General features: G+C 40.7%; 1 protein-coding gene across 4 annotated transcripts in view; it reads right to left on the bottom strand.

Moving 5' to 3' along the window:
- Positions 1–3744: 3744 nt before the first annotated feature.
- Positions 3745–21787, bottom strand: part of LOC148018763 (phosphoglucosamine mutase family protein) — a 54083-nt gene continuing 36040 nt past the window's right edge. For 2 of the 4 annotated variants that reach the window (XM_087701075.1, XM_087701074.1), the window contains 9 exons: positions 11286–11403; positions 11119–11200; positions 10944–11016; positions 10770–10831; positions 7413–7508; positions 7127–7281; positions 6854–6950; positions 6676–6753; positions 3747–4337 (listed from right to left, as the gene is read on the bottom strand). In XM_087701075.1, the coding sequence (XP_087557201.1) occupies positions 4224–4337; positions 6676–6753; positions 6854–6950; positions 7127–7281; positions 7413–7508; positions 10770–10831; positions 10944–11016; positions 11119–11200; positions 11286–11403 (875 nt within the window). In that variant the 3' untranslated portion in view covers positions 3747–4223. Of the gene's footprint in view, positions 4338–6675; positions 6754–6853; positions 6951–7126; positions 7282–7412; positions 7509–10769; positions 10832–10943; positions 11017–11118; positions 11201–11285; positions 11404–21787 lie in introns of all 4 variants that reach the window. The other 2 variants (XM_087701071.1, XM_087701072.1) reach the window with 2 other exon arrangements.

The raw sequence follows: 21787 nt of genomic DNA, 5'->3' as shown, positions 1-21787 counted from the left end.
GGATCTCCAATTGTCTCATAGCCAATGGAATTTTCCTTGAATATATCCGTTGTTATCATCAATTATAAGACACACTTTATTGAGGACCATAGTTTATATCAAGATTTTGGATAAGTCTTCTCAAGCTCCCATGCATCCAAAAAAACCTCTCTTTAGTCAATCACCCTCAAAGAAATGGACAAACAAAGAGAGTGAATCAAGTCTTGGAACAATATCTCTAAAATGTACAATCAACTACCATCAAGATAATTGGGTGGATTTACTTCCCTTGGCTTAATTCACCTATAACAATGCTAGTCATATATATGCTAGGCAGACTCCACTCTTTACCAACTATGGAAGACATCCTAAAATGGGCATTTATATGAGCCATCCAATGAAGAATCCAATGACTATGAATCTAGCTGAATACTTCGCAAAGTTTGAAGTCACATATTTAACTAGCCCAAGAAAGATATAAAGGCAATGTGGATTGATAACATCCAACTTACAACATTGGAGATAGAGTTTCGCTTTTATGGCAAGATTTATGGTCTCCTCGCCCTTGCTACAAGATTATGAAAGATTGGGTCATCCAAGATCATTAGGCAAATAAAGTCTCCAATTACCACAATCCATGAGAATTTACCCACCAATATTCCATGTGTTAGTCTTGAAGCCTTGCCATACACCCTCAAAGTGTCTTGGAGCCTTGCCATACATTCGCAATAAGGGGGATGAACCTACCTATTGAGATCAAAGGGACACCCAGAGTAATTAGTCGAGACTATCCTTGGTTCTAGAATCTCCCATGGAAGGCTTAAATACCTTGTTCATCAAAAGGGTTATGATGCTAGTAAGCAAAAATGGATGCTAGCCTCCAACCTTCATTAAGCACCTACTAAAGGAGTTTCATCAACAAAATCCATTGAAGCTAAGAGTCTTAGCAAGAAACCCAACCGCTCCTCTTGGAATTTTTTGCTGAAAGAGAGGGTAATGTCAAGGATACCTAGAAATCTAATATCTTCTAGAAGCTGTTCTAGAAGATTTTTTCAAGGACCCTAGAAGAATCTTGCATCGATGTTTTATGCATTGCTTATGTCATCACTTATATCAACGATACTTATGTCATCATGCTTATGTCAATACTTCCCATATCTAGAAGCTTTTCATTCACCTCCTTAACTCTCGTATAAATAGGGGTCTCAGGTTATAAGCCCTTCAATTTAACCGACACCAGTTTTGTGAGGCTCTTGTGAGATAAGGTCTAGACTTCTTATTTTGTATTCGATCAACTCATGTATCAAGGTCATGTATTGTATTGTAAATCTACTCTTATTGTAAACATCAATGCATTAGATCTTGCACTAAATCTTGTATCAGGAGATATATTGTTCAGTCTTCTTACAATGAAGAAATGAAGCTCATCTTCTTCTTTAACAAGGTAATTTTGTACTGTCCTCTTACAATGAAGAATCAAGTTCTTTTTCTTCTACTTCTTGGAGTTAGTCCCTTGTAAGTTGTGAGGCTACAATCCTTGTCCTTGCCAAGTTTTTGTTGCCCTCATAACACCTAGATCAGAAGAGGGCTGTGAATTTCCAAAATGTCAAAATATTATCCATAATGGTATGCTCCCAACAAAACCTATCTAGGTAGGATGAATGAGATTTGGCATAGGAACAAATAGTTTGAGAATGACTGCTTCAACTAGGATCTTTCATACAATCCCAAGCAAAGTTATGAGTTTCCACTAAATAATCTCCACTCTATTTTCATTTCCCTCTAGAATGAGGTGAATCAATCCCTTTGATAACCTCACATACATAGCTCCTAAAGCCCTAATCCCCTAAAAAGTTGTCCAAGGATCATCTACTACTCATACTCTTTATGACCACTCATCTACTACTCTGCCACACATTCTCTCGCTCCAAACATGGGGGCCTACTCATGGATCTCGATAGGGCAATATAATAGTCGATAGCCAATTACCCAACTTGACGGGGCACTTGGGCTAGTGATCCATCTACTCTCCTCGGTCTCGTAGCACTTTGTCTAGAGTGTTTAGGATCTATAGTGCTGAAGAAGTCTATCTTTAACCTATTTCTTACCTATGTCTAGAACCAAGCTTGAGCATGGTACCTCCATAGCATCTACATTTGCTTTGGTGACATGCATCCACCTGCAACATAACTACCACTCCTCTCTCTCAAGTGCTACTAATGAAGCTCTAGCAACCCCCTCTCTCTCCAAGAGGCCCTTTCTCCTACTTTTTACATCCTCTTTGAAGAAAGAATTAATCTTCTACAAGCACTAATCCAAGTCCCTAAATACCGTGCCAACTAAAGAAGGCCTAGCCTCCAAATCCTAGTAATGGCCTCTCTAAGGTCCTCATCATCATATAGGTGAATAGGGGCATTGATATTGGTAATGCCTCCCAGGAGTCCCCCCAAAAGAACTCACTGCATTGATACATGGTTTGAGAAAGTGTTCCTAAACACAATCCTAATTAAGCCTCCCATGTCACAAGCCTAATCCACATGGAATCTATCAATTTGGGAGAATCTCCTAGCCCCAATTTCCTAGCTCTCCCCTAATCTATCAAAATCTATCGTAACCCAAGGGTCCTATCCACCCATGCTACCTACTCTCCCCTAATATTGTGTGTTTGCCCCTTCTATCCGTCAAAGCCTCCACCATGCCAAAGCCCCTCCCCTATCCAATGATCAACCTAGGGTAGTAGATAAGTGAGGGTGGTCCAAACTCGCTTCTCTTACTGGTTAGTAGGGGCACAGATGATTTATATCCCCTAAGATTGGCATGCCACAATCCTCAATTGCACATAGCTACTTGCTCTCCGCACAAATATACACCTCTATTTGAATCTCTAAGGCACCCACAACAGGAGCCTACTAAGTGAAACTTCTCCTTGGCAACAACCACTGCATTAGGAAATCCTCTCTAAGAGGTGGTGCTCTTATAGCACAAGGAAATTATCTAACCCTCCAACCAATGCTTTATGAAGATCGTCATGTCCTAAGCAAAATGAACTTCCATCAAAGCCACAAATGTTCCATGATAAGACCCTCATGAGGAGCGTCTAGGTCTCTCAACCAAATGTAGCTCCATAATTTACACTTGGCTCTTGTCGTACCACTAATATGGAACCATTGTCGTACCACTCACTCTTAAATGCAAGGATTTCAATTCCTAGGTCAACTTCTCTCTCTTCTCGTATCACCATACTATTAATTGATTATTGATGCACTTCTAAGCTGCAGTCACACCCTTTTTATTTGATTAAAGCATCTGAAATTCCACTGAGCAACATCAAGGTCCTTCACATTGCATTCTGCATCTATACAATTGGCTGTATCATGTCTAGACATTTGCAGCTGCACAAGTCTTGTAGAAAATGTTCTTGAAAAAGCCAAAGATTGCTAAACATGCATGTAAATTCCAAAAGGTTTGGCATGGTGCTGTGTTCTAGACTTCGCTTTGAAGACCCAACGCTTGCAAGCACTCATTAAAACAACTCTTTAATGCTCTTGCTTTTGCCACATGTCTAGTTACCTGGAAGTAATTCAGCCCGTACCATCAAAGTCCATGTCCAATTACCTTAAGAGTAATTCAACCCCCTACACCATCGAAGTCCAAAAATCATAGCAGTATGCCCTTGAGGACATTTTTGTACAAGAACTTCCGAACATTTAATAAGAGATGCCACATTCTACGGAAGGCTTGTATGTGTCAAATGTCATCAACAGCTGATTGTTGTTTTAAAGCAATTTCATACACATTCTTATTTAATCCATAAAAACAATAGTGAATGACCACCTTGTGGGTCATACTGAGCAAGGTAATACAAGCTAGCTGTTATGATAACATCCCATTCTCGCATGTTTCAAAACCGGTTGGAATTTCTTTCTATTCACAGATTTTGGGAGCCAATACGGAAATCTTTAAATTCAAGAATAATTGTTACTTGGTCATATTTTTGGTAGTTCTGTATTACTTACATGACTGAAATGCCAGGTTTAACCCTTTTCCCTCAAATTTGGAAGTTCCTCAACAATAACCTTGGGTTTGTTCCACTCTTAACCGCTGTTTGTATTTTGTTACTGGTTTATTCTGCTCCTATCAGACTCTCTGTTCAAGAACTCTTGGGTGCTAATTCTTCTCTCACGGGGGAATTTGGTAATGCCATTACCTGGTTCAAACACTGTCAAAACTGCAAGATCGTTGTGTCATCTCAGAGATGCAAGATATTTCTCTAGTGGCTCTGTATTTAGGGCTTTGAAATCTTTCACTGCAAAGAGTACAACTTTCCCAATGTTGGCAGCAGCTTCAGATGAATGTGCCTGGCAAATCGGTTCAGAAGTTAAGCACTATCCTTTCAGAAAAATCCTACACCTACTAGGATATCATTGTCTGTTTTCTTCTTCAAGTTTTTTTGCATAAGCTCATAATAGTGAATAGAGCTCGAGCTACGATAGTGGTTGGACATAAAAAGAGACTAAATATGCTACTTTTATAGAATCGCCCAGTTCTTAGCCTTGTACTTGACAACGGAGAACTTATACTGGTCAGAGCATTTCAGGATTAGAATTTGTACCACCAAGATGGCTGACTCTTGGTTTAAACAATAAGGCAATCATTATCTGAGCTAGCCTGCATACTAGTGCTCAACATCACGGACACATGAGTATTTAATCAAACTAGTAACAAGAGACACCTTAAATTGCTTGAAATGATTCCAGATATATAGATGCCATGACAAATTTACAAATGCAAGTGTTACATTCCTAAAGTGGACACGTACTGCAAGTCTAGCTACTGACCATGTTCACAGGATGTGGGCACTATTCAGCATTTTTGAAATTTTCACTTTAAACAAGCTTACTGCCAAAGTCCATGTAAACTGGCGTAGGGCATGTGCAAAACATTCTGCTTGGAAAATTTCACTTAAAAAAGTTACAACCGAAATCCATGTGGACTAACCAATACTAAGACTGTGAGCCTGAGCAATCCTAGTCCATGAGAATGTGTATGTGAAGGCTTCAGATCCTAACCATCATGGACTTACATGCAGAGGCTTTTTCTGTTTTGCTGAAACTAGGCATGGTTGGGATGTCATACTCAAATCAACATGCATATATAAAACAACTTTCTGCACTGGTTAACTACATCATAAACTCTGTTAGCTATCAGAAATATCCAAAAAAGTCGTTATGAAAACTTAAGATCCTAGCTATCTTTTCTTCACTGTTTCTTGAATCAAGCATTCTTAATCTTCAGCCCAAGCCTATGACCTTTGTTAAATGAATTCACCAGATGGGATTCGGTTGCTTTCTCCTGATTCACTTTAGAACCTTGAATAGCAGCTCATACTCACGCAACGAAAGTCAGCAATGCTTTGCCAAACTTGCTTGTTTTCAGCAAAAGTTCTCTTTGTGGCAGTGAGTGGAGTAGGCACAACCATCGGGGAGGTGAGACGGGAAACAAAGTGAGAGTGGTAGACCAAGAGGCCTGGGGGACTGGATAGAAGCGATCATTGAAGAAGATGATTGACTTAGTGTCACTGGAGGTTGAATGAATAGCAGCTTGCATGTTTGCTGGAGAAGTAGCTGCTGGAGCAGACTGAAGGTGGTGTGAGTGAAGGTGCGATTGTGTTAGCTGAAGCTGAAGCAGAGCAACAAAGATGGGCTTTCTCAAGAAAAAGGAAAATGTTTGCTCGAGCAAGTAGGGCACAAACATCGGTTTGCTACAGTAAAAAAGCCTGAAGGGTAGATGGAGATGAGTTTACTCAAGCAAGAGAGAAGATAGGGTGCAAACACCAAAGGCGTGTTAGAAGTGTGGTGATCTGAAGAGGTTGGAAGAAAAAGAGTGTTGCAAAAAAATTTATCAAGGAGACTGGTATCTCCCATGATCAAATGTAAACCAACTCATTGGGGATGGGCCTCAGACACGATGGGGACAGGATGGGACTGGGATGATGCAAAGCTTAGCATCATAATTCATGTGTGTAGAAGAAGGCAATAAAGGCATAGATAAAGAATTGATAAGGACAAGGGACATAAAAGTTGACTCAAATTTTGTTTGAGATTATATTTTCATGTAGTATCTAATGTCAGGATGAGATGCGCTAAAACAAAATAATGCCCGACCATTTGGAATAATGCAGTATCTAAACGTCAATACTATAGGCACTAGCACAGTATGCTCTAAACAATGCTAGAGGGCTTGGAGTGCAAGCTACAACCTAGATAATTGACATTAGCATGCATTGCAGCATTGCCCTTTTGTTTCTAACAAGAGATCCTTGCACTACTTTAAATCCAAAAAGCTATACCTCTCTCAAGATTTTGCTTTAAAAAGAAAGATAAAGTTTAGGCAAAAAAGTGAACTTAAGCTGAACTAAATCAGCTATTAGCAAGTCTAAAAGTGGGCCACTTGACTTAACTACGGATAGTTTTTGAAAGAAGAACTCCCTTGTCACCACGCCATTGTAATAGCACATGTTCTAACCAGTAATGCTAACAAATGGTAAATTGAAATACAACTGCTTAAACATATTTCCACTAAGCTTCAACATCTAGCTTCAAGGTATCAATCTGAGTAGCAAGACCGCGCTAACTTTCTATATTTGACTGCATATAACATTTTGCAAAATGCTCAAGAACAAAGTAACTACATTACCTCAATGTTCAAGGGTAGAACAGGGTCATGCAGAGAAAGTCTCAAAAGGAACCAACCTCCATAACCTGAAACTCTTACCTGAAATGTGAAATCATATAATGTACTGTATGCATCAGAATACATTCAAAAAGCAGTCAGTAATCACTAATGACTCTTTCAATTTCACGAGATAGGTTACCCCTTCATGGTTTACAGGAGCCTTCTTAAGATTTGTGTCTGTTCCAGCAACAGTTTCCAAGTGCTTCAACACCTTCTCTCCATATTCCCGGAAATGTCTGTGATATAACATATGGGCTCAGTTTGGAATTCACGTGACTAACCATGCATTCAGAAGTACACTAATGGCTTGATATTTGAAGCAAAAAGAAAGAACTGTATACAACATTTCAAAAACACATACCATTATGCTGCTGCCACTTTTATGACTCAACATTCAAATACATCCACTTACCCACCACCCAGCTCAGGATGTCCTTGGTCAATCTTGAATCTCAACTCTACAGCAGCCTCTGCTTCTTCCAAGTCTTGGGTTAAGTTGGTAAGGACTTTGCTACCTACACCTTCTCCAGCTGCTTTTGCAGCTGCCATTTTGATTAATAATTTCACCTGCACTACACACCAGTGCATGAATCTGAGCATGAACCATTCTGCTATAATGCCACAGCTGGCATCGCCACTTATAAATCAGCAGCAATATTACATCATAATTGGTTACTGTTGAGGGTACATAAACTCACCATTAGATAAGCACCATCATCAAGCCAGTGGTTTTCCTTTAAGGCCCCATGGCCACTTGTCTCAATAGCAAGATGGCATTCTTGTCCAATAGAATTCTGTCATCAGAGAAGTAAAGTAAGCCTCCCTTTAATGCAAGATACTATGTTCTCATCTTCAAAATCCATGATGATACAACCCCTGAACATACTGGACTATTTTTCAGATCTCGTGAGTAATTTTGGAAACATGCACAAATCCGACAAATTGGAGCCCATGGAAGCAGTAAGAGATGATTTGGCAGCATTCATACGGAGACCCGATGCATGTCCAAACAAATTCCAAACATCCAAAGCTTTGCGAAGATTAAAAGCATCCGCTTTCAGAACCATGAAGGTGTCATCAGCCAGCGCTTGAGCAACAAAATGATGGGACAAAGGAAGAGATAAACCAGCCAGCTTTCCCATATCAGCAAGATGTGACAACATAGAAAGAATGGGGTGAGTAGAAAGTGCAAAAAGAAGAGGGCTCAGAGGCAGCCCTAGCGAACCAAGTGTGCAAGGGAAAAGGGCTTAGCAACTCCACCATTGAGCATAACACAAGATGTAGCCCCCACACTGATAGTATAGATCAACCTCCACATACAAGGCCCTAAGCCCATGGCTTGCATGAGATCCACAAGAAAAGACCATTCTAGAAAATCAAAGGCCTCTTCCAAGTCTAGTTGTACCATGACCACCTTTTGCTGTGTATGTTGTGCATAATCGATGGCCATTTGGGCATTCACGATATTGTTCAAAATGTTCCCACCCTTCATGAAACCATACTGATGAGGATGCACCAAACCAAGTACTTGCTTATGAAGACAATTTGCCAATACCTTTGCAAAGATCTTATACATTGTGCCCATGAAGGCCATGGGTCTCAAATGTGCAAGTTTTGAAGGGGAGGAAACTTTAGGAATCAACTTAATGACCCCTTCTTTCCATGATGAAGGCATATTGCCAGAGTCCCACACCTGCTAACACATGGCTATAAGTGGTTTGGCCTAAAGGGATGCATGAGTTTCGAAGAATTCATTGGTGATACCATCCTAGCCAAGGCTTTTATCGCAAGGCAAATGCAACAAAATATCCATAACTTCACCCTCGCAAATATCAACCTCCAAGCTATCTTGCATATCCTGCGGAACCTGATCTTTGACCGAGGCACAAAATACTGCACGGGCACGAGCAACCTTAGAACACCTCACTCCCTCACACTCTCACACTCCCTCTCTCAAGCACAAGCTCAAGCAAGCAAGAAGAAGAAGAAGAAGAAGAAGAGGAGAGCTACTTTTGGCCACACACAAGAATGAGCTTCTCATTCACTTTTCAACTTTATATACAAAACCCTAAATCCCTTTTGGGCGGTCATCCCCTTTTCCCCTTTTTTACATGGCCGGCCGTAGCCTAGGCCCCTTTTTCAATTGTCCTTCTATCTTCCTAGATTCCTTTCCACCACCGGTCTACATTTACAAATTGCACGGGTGAGAGCCCGGCGCTCTTTTACAAAAGTTAAGAGATTTACAAAGTAGTCTCAGCACATACATACAATAGATTGGGAGTCTATAACCATATGATCCTCTGCATTTTGCAGCCTCACCATATTTTCCTGCACAGGGGAAGCATGCAAGGCTCGAAAAAAATTATAAGCCTAGCAAGAACTATCCCGAAGGCCATCAATCAAATACCAAAGCTTAGCTTGCTCATAAGACCACAGCTGAAAACATTGTATAAGTTCCGCCAGCTTTGCCAATGATGAGATCAAGAAAGTATCATGCAGAGAATCAAACAGCAAAAGAACCAAGCCCAGGCTGTCCTCTGTAGCATGCAAACGCTGCCTTGTAAGCAAAGCATGGCAAATCCCATATTGTCATGCCACCGTCTACACATTAAGAAGCAGGCTATCAAACGAGGCCATACCTTCCAATGGAAAATCACTCAGAAAGCTTTCCAACAGCTAGCTCATATATCCTTTGAAGACAACATAACTTAGAACTCTCTCTCTCTCTCTCTCTCTCTCTCTCTCTCTCTCTCTCTCATGCACAATGGTAGCCTATACTTGCAATAGTCATAGTTAGTCGTTTTCATTTTCATTGCTATTCTCTGGTCAAGATGACATGGTCAGATGTACTCACTTCTTTGTCTCATAGGCCATTTTGGCTTTTTGGAGACATAAAAATATATTTATTTCTTTCCTCACTCTGTGCTGTCTCTCTCTGCCCTTGCCCTCACCCCCGACTGGTTCATCCCACCCTCATCTTACCCTGCAAGTCACCCCACCTTGATTTATCCCACTCCCCCTCCACTCTGCATAACGCCCTCACCCCACCTTGTCTTACCCCACCCCACCCCCACACTGCACAAAACCCCCTCATGTAAACTACGACCCGCCCTGAACGCACCCTGCCTTTGCCCTCATGCTCACCCTAGCCTGGTGCACCCCGCCTTTGCCCCACCCTATTTTGCTTCACTTGTCCTGGTTACCCCCCCCCCCTTGCCCCACCCTATTTCGACCTCGCCCTAGCCCTGTCCTCAGCCCGCTCTGTTTCCCCCCTTTCACCCTAAAAATCCTGCCCTGCACTGGATCCCCTGGACCCAACCTGCCTGCACTGGATCATCTGAACCCTGCATGTCTCTGCACACCTGAGAGGGGGCGAAAAACAGAGTAACATTGCAGACAGATGGCAAGTGTGGATGCTAAGCTGGACATGCTAGAGAAAGTGATGAAAACATCCTCCAGGATTAAATGCAGGCTCTATGGGCAGCAAACTAGCAACATGTCAATGAGAATGACAGCCACAAGCAGTAGGCCAGCAAAACACAACCCCAATAGCAGTCTGTCCATCAGCAACACCACGAACAGCAGCAACTGTCTCTGGCCATGATGAGGATGATGGCAATGATGGCAGCAGGTCATTCATGTTGGCTGGACATGAAATCACAGAGAGGAGGGAGAGATGGCAATGACAAGATTAAACTGCCAAAGCTCCACACCCCTTGACTCGGTGATAGGGCTCACAACCAAGAGAGGACATACGCACGTGCTGCTAATGAAACTGTGAATAGATAGATATCTTTACACATAGGTTAGAAAAACATGGATAGTGATCTTATATAGTGATGCTTGGACCTATCCCACCTCATTTGCTTTAACTTGATACATAATCCTAAAACAAAACTTATTCATAAAAGATATGAGATGGAACGATATGGGACCGGACATTGCACCACCAATTATTGCCTCCACCAATGATTGCTTTGATCTTTTCTACTACTACTACATCTATTTGCTGTCCACAAGGTATACTCAGGCTTACCCCAGGAAGGAGAACTCACCAGACGAATGCCTTCGTCAATGACATTTTTGTATCCTCTTTTAAAACGATGATGTTTCCCACCTAAATGCAGACCAAATGTTAAGCAATGTTCCAAGAATGGATCTATCTACAACTTGGTAGAAGAAATGTTTAATTCAGTCTACTGCACAATAGTTGAATGATTTTAACTCACCCAATTTGTTCTCTATGAAGGTAGTTAGCCCATCTGATGTAACACTATCAGTCACAATAGTTGTCCCTGGATGCTGCAACCAACAATTAGGTTGAGACCCTCTTTTGGAATCACAACAATGGCCATACAAGTTTGCAATCATACTTTCAAGTTATGATGATCATAAAACTCAAACCTCTGCAAGGACAATGGCTGATAAAAGAGCAATCAAGCCATTCCGGTTCATATCCTTCCCACTGGAATCTACCGCTGCTGCTCTGCTTGATAACAAGATCAAAGAGTTTACTCATTGCCACAAGGAAAACAGCCCAACAAATGAAAAACCTAGCAATCTTGGCAAACCTATCCACATCAGTATCAAAAATGATTCCCAAGTCGGCCCCTTTGTCAAGAACAGCTTTTCTAAGAGCAGACATAGCATCCTTATCTTCTGGGTTCGGAATGTGATTTGGAAACATACCTATCTCCAAAAAAAAAAGAAAAAGGCAACCATGAATAACAGATACATTCAAAGACCATACGAGGACAAGGTACCACAGAGTCCAAAGACCATAAAAAACCAACAAATACATTCAAGAGCTAAGCTTTTCTGTTATCTTTTAAACACTATGTTTAAACTTCTAAGATTGCAGTTAAAGGGAGCCCCTAAGCTGGTTACAGCTATCTCAATCATTATCTGCCATTTGTTCACATCAAAACCCTGAACGTGCGAGCCCCCTTGTGATGTTTGAATCTCTTTTGTTCCACATAGATTCATAAATAATACTGATCCATGGCCATGAAGAAAGGATGAATTAGTCCCATACTTCAGTACAGTAGAATTCCATCAATCTAACTTACAGATCTCCCTCCGATGTCCTCCAACCTGCAGGCCTGTCAATAATGTGACTGAAACCATGTAAAGTAGAAATCATATGATATATCTCCATGTCTCTACACAGAACCACCATAAGAGCATCTGTCGAAAAAGCAGCATACTTTGGCTATCCAGTTGAAACCTTCATGAAAGTAGAGGGTATTGGAGAGGAAGGTAGTCTACCCAACCAATAGAAATTCCCAAACACAATCAACCATGAGATTTGCAAATTGCATCCTTCGTGCATGCAGGATTGGTCACAATCTTGGGTCACCCAGTAACTAGGTGTGAACACATCCAATGAGGACAAAAAAAGGCTCTTGCACTGTGAGTGCACTAGGAGCGCCTTAGGGTTAGGGTGGTTGAGTTCTATTTATAGAACTCAAGGCCCATGTGTCCACATCACCATTTTGATTCTAGGCCCTATGGCTATCATGGCGCACGCCCATATACCAAATGGTGTGATGGTGGTATGGGAAGCCAGCCATTGTAGTGTGAGTGTGATTCGTTATGTTGTTGGTTCCAAGCTTAGAAGTGAGCCCATTTGGCTCTATGGCTGGGAGATTAGTTTGATATCCACTTCCTTGTGGTTTCTTTTATGTGGGTGCGGCTTGTGTTGTGTCTCATGTGCAATTTCAATCCTTGGTGGACGCTTCAATGCTATCAGCGCAAAAACTTGCAATTAGGGAGTGTGGAAGAGATGGATAAAGCTTCAAACTACTCCCTCAGCTCCGCTGATTTCCCCCCCTCTTAATGAGGCTGCAGAGATTGCAATAAGGAGACAAGATAGAGCATAGTTTTTTCATACGGAAATCATACATCATACACAGATGGTATGAAAATATGATTGGAGTATGATTCACACCTTGGGGCTGAATCATACATTGCCCTAATTTTAATTGTTAAATACAGTAAAAATGTATCCAAGTCTAGTATTTTATATTAAATTGAGTAACTAAGCTAACAAGCTGAATGAAAGCTAAAATTCCATTGTTTCAATAATTGTAGTCTACGAGTAAAGCATTCGATGATGAAGACACAACATTAATCTACCAAAACAAATTCAGAATCTCATTTCCAATCATTTGAGTCCAGACACAATTGAAGCACTAATAGCTACTGCCTACTAAGTGAGAAATCCAAAAAAGGATAGATAGGTCAAAAAAGACTGCCATAAAATCCAAAAGGGTTTTTTTCTGCCTTTTGCCAGGCTATAGCCTTTTTGCCAAAATCATGATCTTTACTGCTTTTTTCAGCCCATTTTGCCCCCCAAAATTATGTCAGTATGAAAAAGGATTTCATACTCCTGATTTCATACGTTTTCATAAGTCTAATTGGCCAATCAGACACGTCTGATAAAAACTATGGGATAGAGTGTATACCAAGAGGCAGAATAACCAGGTATGGGCCATGGAGCCACCCCAATTTAAGAAACGTAGATACTCCCCATGAGAATCCTTCAATGGGTCTATGATTGGAAATAGACCATGTCATAAGATTTGTGCTCCTTTCAAGCAGCAAATAGAAAGTGGGGCCTATTTAGCACATGGGCAATTCATGAATGCGTGCACAGTCTCTGAAGTTATGTATGTCCAACCCTTTTCATATCTTCCCTCAGAAATTAAGAAAAAGATTCTAGCAAAAAGCATGGAAGGTGCCATGAATGAAGTTGTGATGCATGTACGAGCATCATAGTACGAACATCACATGGATAGCACTATACCTTCTGGATGAATCTCAGCTACTTGTAGAGGAAGGGCAGGCACACCATACCATCCCATTTTTAAAGGGAATGGGTATGTTCTATTGGGCAATTTATGACAAGCAAAACAAAAGGTTCTTCTTCTATACGATGCAACCTTACTCTTATACCTATGGTTGAGGGAATAATTCTTCCAGTTTGGAGCCGATATGGCATGACAAGAATGGTGCAAGGTTTCAAAAGTGCTACCAGCATTGGATGTGGAAAAAACATCTCAAATTCTACGACAAGCAACATTAAATCATGGTATCACATGGTTCAGAGAGTTTTCTATCTTGTTAAGGGATTTTATACACACACACACACACATAGAGAGAGAGCATTTCAAACAATGCAGCAAAGTAATAAGTTAGGCCATGAAATGCTACAATACTTGCGGAACAATGTGCTAATTTTAGCTCGCCAATCAATAGAGTTAATTATGTTCATTAGCTATTATCAGAATCCATGGTCCTATTTTGGTGGTCTTTGTTGTATGGACTATGCTGAGTCATCCTCATTGTATCATTATATTCTTTCAGATCACCCATGATCTGAGAGAGACTATTAGCAGTCTAGTCAGCTCATGTGTGAGTCTGGGCTATGCCGGGCATTACCGAGTTTATTAAGCATTTTCAATGGTCATTATGATGACTATTCTGGCATTTATTGCTGGCCGACCTGATGCATTATTTGCATTCTTTTTGGCCTATTTATTCAGGCTCCTCCTCCACATTCGCATCATTTCATCACTTGCAAATCCAATGCATGCCCTGTGGTGGAGAGAGGGAGCTGGTGCCAGTGTCCACACAACCAGTGACTCACTATTGTACGTGGCTGTCTCGTGTTTGGTATATGGATTCCATTTTCCAAGCACATCTCCAAGATCTCTTCTTTTGCAGTGTTCTTGTGTTTTCTCTTTTCTCTCTCTTTTGTCTTGTGTTCAGCAGTCTATTTCAACATTCTTTCATGCTTCCATTGCTGCATCCACTTTTGAGATGTATGATATACGCTATCCACCGGTTATGACTGGGTGGAGCTAGATATATGGATATCCCTTAGCCACACAACTAGACATGTACTCCTTCATCCTCTTCTTGCAAGTCGCATACGAATTTTTTGACATTTGAAGGTTTGGCTCATTTTGGAAAGATGAGATGCCTACTAGAGACAATGCATCAAGTGCAAAAGGCTATTGGCATAGGTGCTAGTACATTAGCAAATCTTTATTGAGGCAAAGCTGCAATTGCAATTTATATGACCTTCAATGGGTCTGCAATTGGAAATAGACTATGCCATAAGATGTGTGCTCCTTTCAAGCAGCAAATAGAGAGTGAGGCCTATTTAGCAAGCATGCAATTTGTGAAAGCATGCATAGAAAGGGAAACCGAAAAAAGGAAACATCAAATTTTGAGCAGGGGAAAACGGAAACACTACATCATTAAAAGTGTGCCATAGCTGACAAAAATGAGGATTATGGGACTATGCAAGATGCACATGATGAGGAGGATGATAATGAAGAGGATTTGCCTATAGATACCAAAACACCACATCATTAAAAGTTTGCTGACAAAAATGAAGTTAGAGTATTCTCGAGATGTATGGGACTATACAAGGGTGCCAAAGCTGTGCGAGACGTAGGCCAACCCTCCCATTCTAAACTAGCCACCATCTCCTTCAATGCCGGTCTCATATTACGTAAACGGCAAAGCATTAGAATGTTGTATGCAAATTTGGTCTCTACATACTTTAATAACTCCTTTGCAAACTTCCTGTATAGTGCCAATGAGAAATGGTGACAAGTGATGAATGTCACTATTTCCTTACCTGTAGTGATAATGCTTTTTACCCATGGCAAAGAATCAATGTCCTTCAACAAATTGTTAAGGTAATGTGCCGTACATGGACTCCATGTGATGCTAGGGTACTTGCTTTCCAACAAGCCACATGCTGCTCTATTAGTGGCCTCTCCATCTGATACAAATTGCACAACATTTTGTGGACCCGCATACTCCACAACCTCACTCCAAAGCGCACATAAGACGAGAGCTATCTTTTGCCATGGACCACATTCTGTGGACTTAATATTAAGTGCTTTGTTGCGACAAGCTGCAAGCACTCCTAAAGAATGCCACCAATCACCTAGTAGCAATACACGATCTCCACTTTTTCTTTATTGGTTCTATGGCCTCTTTAATGCTTGACACCTCATCCTCAAGGAGGTTTTCCCGCAATGCATCATATGTGGGAGGTATATAGGTGGGCCCAAATCGAGCAATCTCTGTCACCATCTCCTTAAAGAAAGGAGATCATGCAACATTAAAAGAAATTCCACAAGAATAAAAGAAATGAGCCACTACTGCATCAACTTGTGCCTTGCGTTGGGGATGCTAAGAAGTAAACAGTGTGTTCTGTTTACCTCAAGAGGCTGGTTGAGAAGTTGTTGCAGCTCCATGTGTATTAAAAGCACTACCAACTGAGAAAGAAGATTGGCTCCCTCGTTCTACATGTGCATGAGGTCCCAAGGTTGAACTAGTGGGTTGCCTTGACACTGAAATAGCAAAGGGATTTCGAGTAGGTTTCGATTCTGGAAACGTTTTGTGCTCTCTCCATTCGAGCACACTCCTCCATAGGGATCTTGGAGCAAGCCTTGATCCCACATCCATTGAGACCAAGTAGATGGGATTTCACCCTTTCTACCGATCCACCTTTTTCAATGCCACAGTAATGGCACATCCACCACCTGGCACCACCTTTCTTACTATTGTACTTGCATAGGATCTGGACTTGATCCCACCAATAGTCGGCTTGGGTTCTCTCCTTCTCTACCACCTAGCACCACCTTTCTTACTATTGTACTTGCATAGGATTTGGACTTGATCCCACCAATAGTCAGCTTGGGTTCTCTCCTTCTCCACACTAGTCTCATTAAGAAAAGTTTCGGCAGCTTCGGGATTCATTTTGTGAGAGGAAGAGAACGCTTGGGCTGAGAGAGAGAGAGAGAGAGAGAGAGAGAGAGAGAGAGAGAGGTATCTCCTTGAAGGCTAGGATGCTTAGATAGATAATGATTGATTGAATACTTAGAAGATGGCTTAGGTAAAGCCCGATTGCATATTTATAGTATTCTTGATACCCTTGTTGCATTATTTTCTTTTGACTTTTTTGATGACACAAGTGAGGTGTAATGATTACTTAATCTCTTTGTCATATTCTACACTCTCTTAGAGAGAGAGAGAGAGAGAGAGAGAGAGAGAGAGAGAGAGTTGTTAGTAACAGTCCTGAGTTTGTAGCTCATAACCGAAGTTTGTTGGCAAGTGGACTGTGCTAGGCTGTAAACGCCCCGAACAACGTAGTATGCTTAACAATTATGATATTCGCTTGTTTTCGAGATTTAATATAAAAGAGAATGAATACTTAAAGCTGAAAATGAAAATTACTCACAAAATTACAGCCATGAAAATGTAAAAGTAATGGAAACAAGATTGAGGGTTGAAGATGGGCAACCCCCCCCGAAGGAATGTATTTCTGCTCAACCCAAGTCCCTTAGGGAAGAGCTCAGTTACAATCAACCTGAGAGTGAGGAGAAGTAATTCTCACTCTCACAAGATCATGCAAAGATGTACAAACACACATGCATTATCTATTATGCAATGATAAGAACTGATTTCTTTAGAGTATGAGAGAAGAAAGAGGGGAAATCAGCCTTTCTCCATCGTTGATCAGCAGTACATGGATAGGGCTTGCTTCTTGTTGCTAAAATGGAAGAAAGAGCTCGAGAAGGAGGTGCTGTAATGAATTTACAGGCTAGTTGTCCTGTAAAACAGCAGTGATAGAAGAGGGAATATGGAGGAATTTGATAATGGAGAAGTGGGGGATGATGATGGGGATGGATGGGGCAAGTTTCTGGCTATCTATGGGTGCTGTACATGAGTTTACAGCAAAGAAAAATGATGATGACTGAAGAAAAACGAGCTCTTATTTATAGAAGAGGGAAGAGCTAGTACAAAAGGGAAAAGTGGAGTAGCACAAGACAAGTGTCCAGCCACATGTCATGAGATGTGACAAGTGGTGGGACACTTGGAAACTTGTGTGACAAGTGTCTTGACACTTGTCTCTTCTCTATGGCCTTCCTTTTTGGGTTGAATACTGTCAAGAATAGAAACAACCAAATTTAGTAAGCACAGTCAGAGTACAGAACTTACTATTTTTAGAATAACATCCCTATTTTTTAGGACTAGCATTTTTAGGCTAATTTGAGACTCCTAAAATTTAGGAACCTCCTAAAATTTAGGGATCTCCTAAAATTTAGGGACCCCCCCCCAATATGGGTGTCATATGAAAGCTTTTTCCGTGTACATCGCAAAAACGGTATCAGAATCTTCATGTGACTTTCCTATGCAAAGAAATGTGCGTTTCAAGCTTTCAGCCCACACATCCACATTATACAAGCAGTTCATGATCATGCCATCTTGTTGATTGTAACTGTCTGTTCTGGTGGATCTAGCCCACACTTCAAGGCATCAATCCTTTCTCTGTGCGAGTCTAACCCTGATATGCGTGAGTTCTGGTCACTCTCATCAGTGGTGGCCAGCTCCAATGCACTTTTCTTTATATCTAATTAGTGCAAAGGAAATAAATTTAATAAATCATTATATAGACAAATTAATGAAAAAGGATACAAATTCTGTTTCTATAGAGTTGTGACAGCCCTCTGGCTTTTATTCAGCTGTCCTCAGCTGAAAAGCTTCTTGATATGGCTGAAGAATGTTTGGGTAATCCTTCATGAATTTTTCATCTACCCACTGTGCATCTGTTGTGGGTAGATTCTTGAATTTTAGTAAGAATTTTCGTGTCACAAGGCCACTTTTCGTGGTTCAATCCTTGAGAAACAAAATCTTTTCAAGTTCCAAGAGTTGCTCTGTTTCTTCAACTTCTGGGGGATCTTCAGTAATGGGTTCCTTTGGTTCTGGTCCTATGTAAGGTTTTAGCAAGCTTACATGAAAAGCGTTGTGTATTTTCCAATGAGCAGGAAGCTCAAGTCGATAAGAAACTTCATTTATTTTCTTAATCACTTTGAAGGATCCAAAGTATCTACTGGAGAGCTTTGGAAAAGATGAATTTTGACCAGAACCTTGTTTGAGCTTGCTTTTATCAAACTTTAGCAAGACATATTGACCTTTTTCAAAAGCCAAAGGTCTTCTTCGTTTATCTGCTTGCTTCTTTTGTCGCTCTTGGGCAACTTTGATAGTGGCTCGAACTTGATCCATTGCGGTTTTTAAATCTGAAGCAAACTCATCAGCAGCAAAAATCTTATCTTTAGTGCGAATATGGAGGAGGAATCACTTTACCCTGTACTATTTCATTTGGAGCTTTCCCTGTGGATGAGTACACTGTATTGTTGTAAGCAAACTCCATTAATGGAAGATATTTCTCCCATTGTGACTTATGTTCACTAACATAAGCTTTCAACATATCCAAAAGAGTGAGATTCATCACCTCTGTTTGGCCGTCAGTTTGAGGATGAAAAGCTGAGGAGAACTTTAAAGTGATTCCCAAATTCTCAAATAAAGCCCGCCAAAAGTTACTTGTGAATTTGGAGTCTCTATCTGAAATGATCTCACAAGGCATACCATGTAATTTGAAGATATGTTGAATGAAAAGTCTTGCAGTTTGTGCGGACTTCAATGTTTTATGACATGGAATAAAATATGATTGTTTGCTGAATCTATCAATTATGACCCAAATCATATCATGACCTTGAGGTGTTCTTGGAATACCTGAGATGAAATCCATTGGGATAGATTCCCATGGATCTTTGGGCACTGGAAGAGGTTGCAACAATCCTGGAATCTTCTGCCTATCATATTTGGATTTTTGGCATACCAGACAAGCCTCAATGAAGTTATGTGTATCTTTTCGTAATGTTGGCCAATAAAAGTAGCACTCAATTGCACTCAGAGTGGCTGCCCTCCCTCTATGCCCTGCATAAGGGGGTTCATGACTTTCTTTAAGCACCTTTGGTCGAACAGGAAGAGTGACACAAAGGCGATTGTTCATGAGAAGGTAACCGTCTTTGATGGAATAATCTGGATGAGAACCTCCTTGCTGTAAATTTGACCAAATTGCTGCAAAATCAGTATCTTCATCATAAGTATTCTTCATCGTTTGAAAATCTTCATGATGAGCCACTGTAATAGTTGCAATGCGAGGCACTCTAGAAAGTGCATCAGCAACTACATTTTGTTTCCCTGGAGTGTACATAATTTGAAAATGAAACATAGACAAGAAATTTTCCCATCTTACATGTTTCTCCTTCAAATGCTTTTGAGTCTTGAAATACTTCAAGCTTTGATGATCAGTTTTAATAAGGAATTCATTGCCTAAAAGATAATGTTTCCATATCTTTAAAGCATAAACCACTGCTAAGAGCTCCTTTTCATAAATGTCATACCTTTTCTCCACATCATTTAGACGGCGGCTTTCAAAGGCTACGGCATGGCCTTCTTGATTTAGCACTGCACCAATACAATCACCGCAAGCATCCGCTTCCACCACAAATGGTTTTACCAGATCTGGAATGATAAAAACAGGTCCAGAAGTAAGAGCTGTTTTCAGCCTTGTGAAGGCTGCCTTCTCTTTTTCCTTCCATTGGAAAGAGATCTTCTTCTTTGTAAGGTCATGAAGTGGAGAAATCATATGTGCAAAATGCTTGATGAAGCCGTGGTAATAATAACATAAGCCAAGAAACGATCGCACCTCATGTACATCATGAAGATGAGGCCATTCTTGGATTATCCTGATCTTTTCAGGATCCATCTGAATCCCTTCAGAAGAGATGACATGCCCAAGGTAATTTATTTTATGCATGAAAAATTCACTCTTTTTACCATTTACCAAGAGTTGATTTTGTTGTAGTAATTGTAGAACAATTTCCAAGTGTTGATGATGCTCCTCTTCATTCTTGCTAAAGACAAGAATATCATCAAAGAAAGTACCGACATATTGTCGATGCTCTCTAAAGATGCGCTCCATCATTCGATTAAAGGTGGCTGGTGCATTGGTTAATCCGAAAGGAACCACCAAGAATTCATAAAGACCGTATGAAGTGCGGAAAGCAGTTTTGTGTACATCTTGTGATACTACCCTAATTTGATGATAACCACTCTTTAGATCAATGCGGCTGAAAACCTTGGAGCCTCCTAGACGATCCAAAATGTCGTCAATTCTGGGAATAGGAAACCGATTCTTCACAGTGATTTTGTTGAGGGCTCGATAATCAATGCACATCTTGAATGTGCCATCTTTCTTTTGAACAAGAAGAACCGGTGAACAAAATGGTGAGCTACTTGGCCTAATTAGCCCACGGTTGAGTAGGTCTTCGACTTGCTTTCAAATTTCTTCTTGTTGAGGACGGCTCACACGGTATGGTGCTATATTAGGAGGAGAACTGCCCGGGATAATATCAATATGATGGTCTTCTGGCCTTTCTGGAGGAAGCTGATAAGGAAGATCTTCCGAAAAACAATCTTTATACTTTTCCAAGAGCTGAAGTTGCTCTTGGTTTTCAGCATTCATATTATCTTTTACATCAGTGACATAAAGCAGACAACATTGAATACAATCCTTAATTGCTCTAGAGACTTGCATATGGCTTACCATAGGTATGGTGTCTCCAGAAACTCCAGCTTGGATCTCGTACTTCTTGCCTTTGTTGGTGAGTTCTATCTTCTTTTTCTGAGAGAAGATGGTTGAATCTACTCTATGATTCCAGGGCATGCCAAGAAACACATCGCAACCATCAAGGTCTCCGATACAGAAGGTATCTTCGTCACTGTAACCTTGAATTTAAACCTTGAGCTTGCCAATGTAGGGTGTCACAGTCTTCACTGTGTCACCTTCATCAACATTTAAAGCTTGGCGAACTTTTGCCGGAGTGTCCATCTCTTCATTCTTTAATCCAAGCTCTTTAGCTAATTGCAAGGAAATGATATTTTCATTCGCCCCAAGATCTATCAAGAATAGTGCTTGCTTACCTTACAACTGTCCCCAAGCTTTTAATAATTTGCGCGTCTCTGGAGTGTGAGTTGTGTTTGCAACTACATCACTGATAGCATTGATTTTCACTGGCAACTTAGACTTGTTGTCAGAAACCTTGCTTTGTCTCTTGTTTGGACATTGCTTCACTATGTGGCCTGTTTGTCCACATTTAAAGCACTTCCCTTCTTTCATAAAACGTTGCTTTTCTTC

The sequence above is a fragment of the Lygodium microphyllum genome, chromosome 20 (assembly GCF_053477565.2).
Source record: "Lygodium microphyllum isolate KBCC chromosome 20, Lygodium_microphyllum_v1.1.10, whole genome shotgun sequence".
NCBI lineage: Eukaryota > Viridiplantae > Streptophyta > Polypodiopsida > Schizaeales > Lygodiaceae > Lygodium > Lygodium microphyllum.
This window is presented reverse-complemented; position numbering and strand designations above follow the sequence as displayed.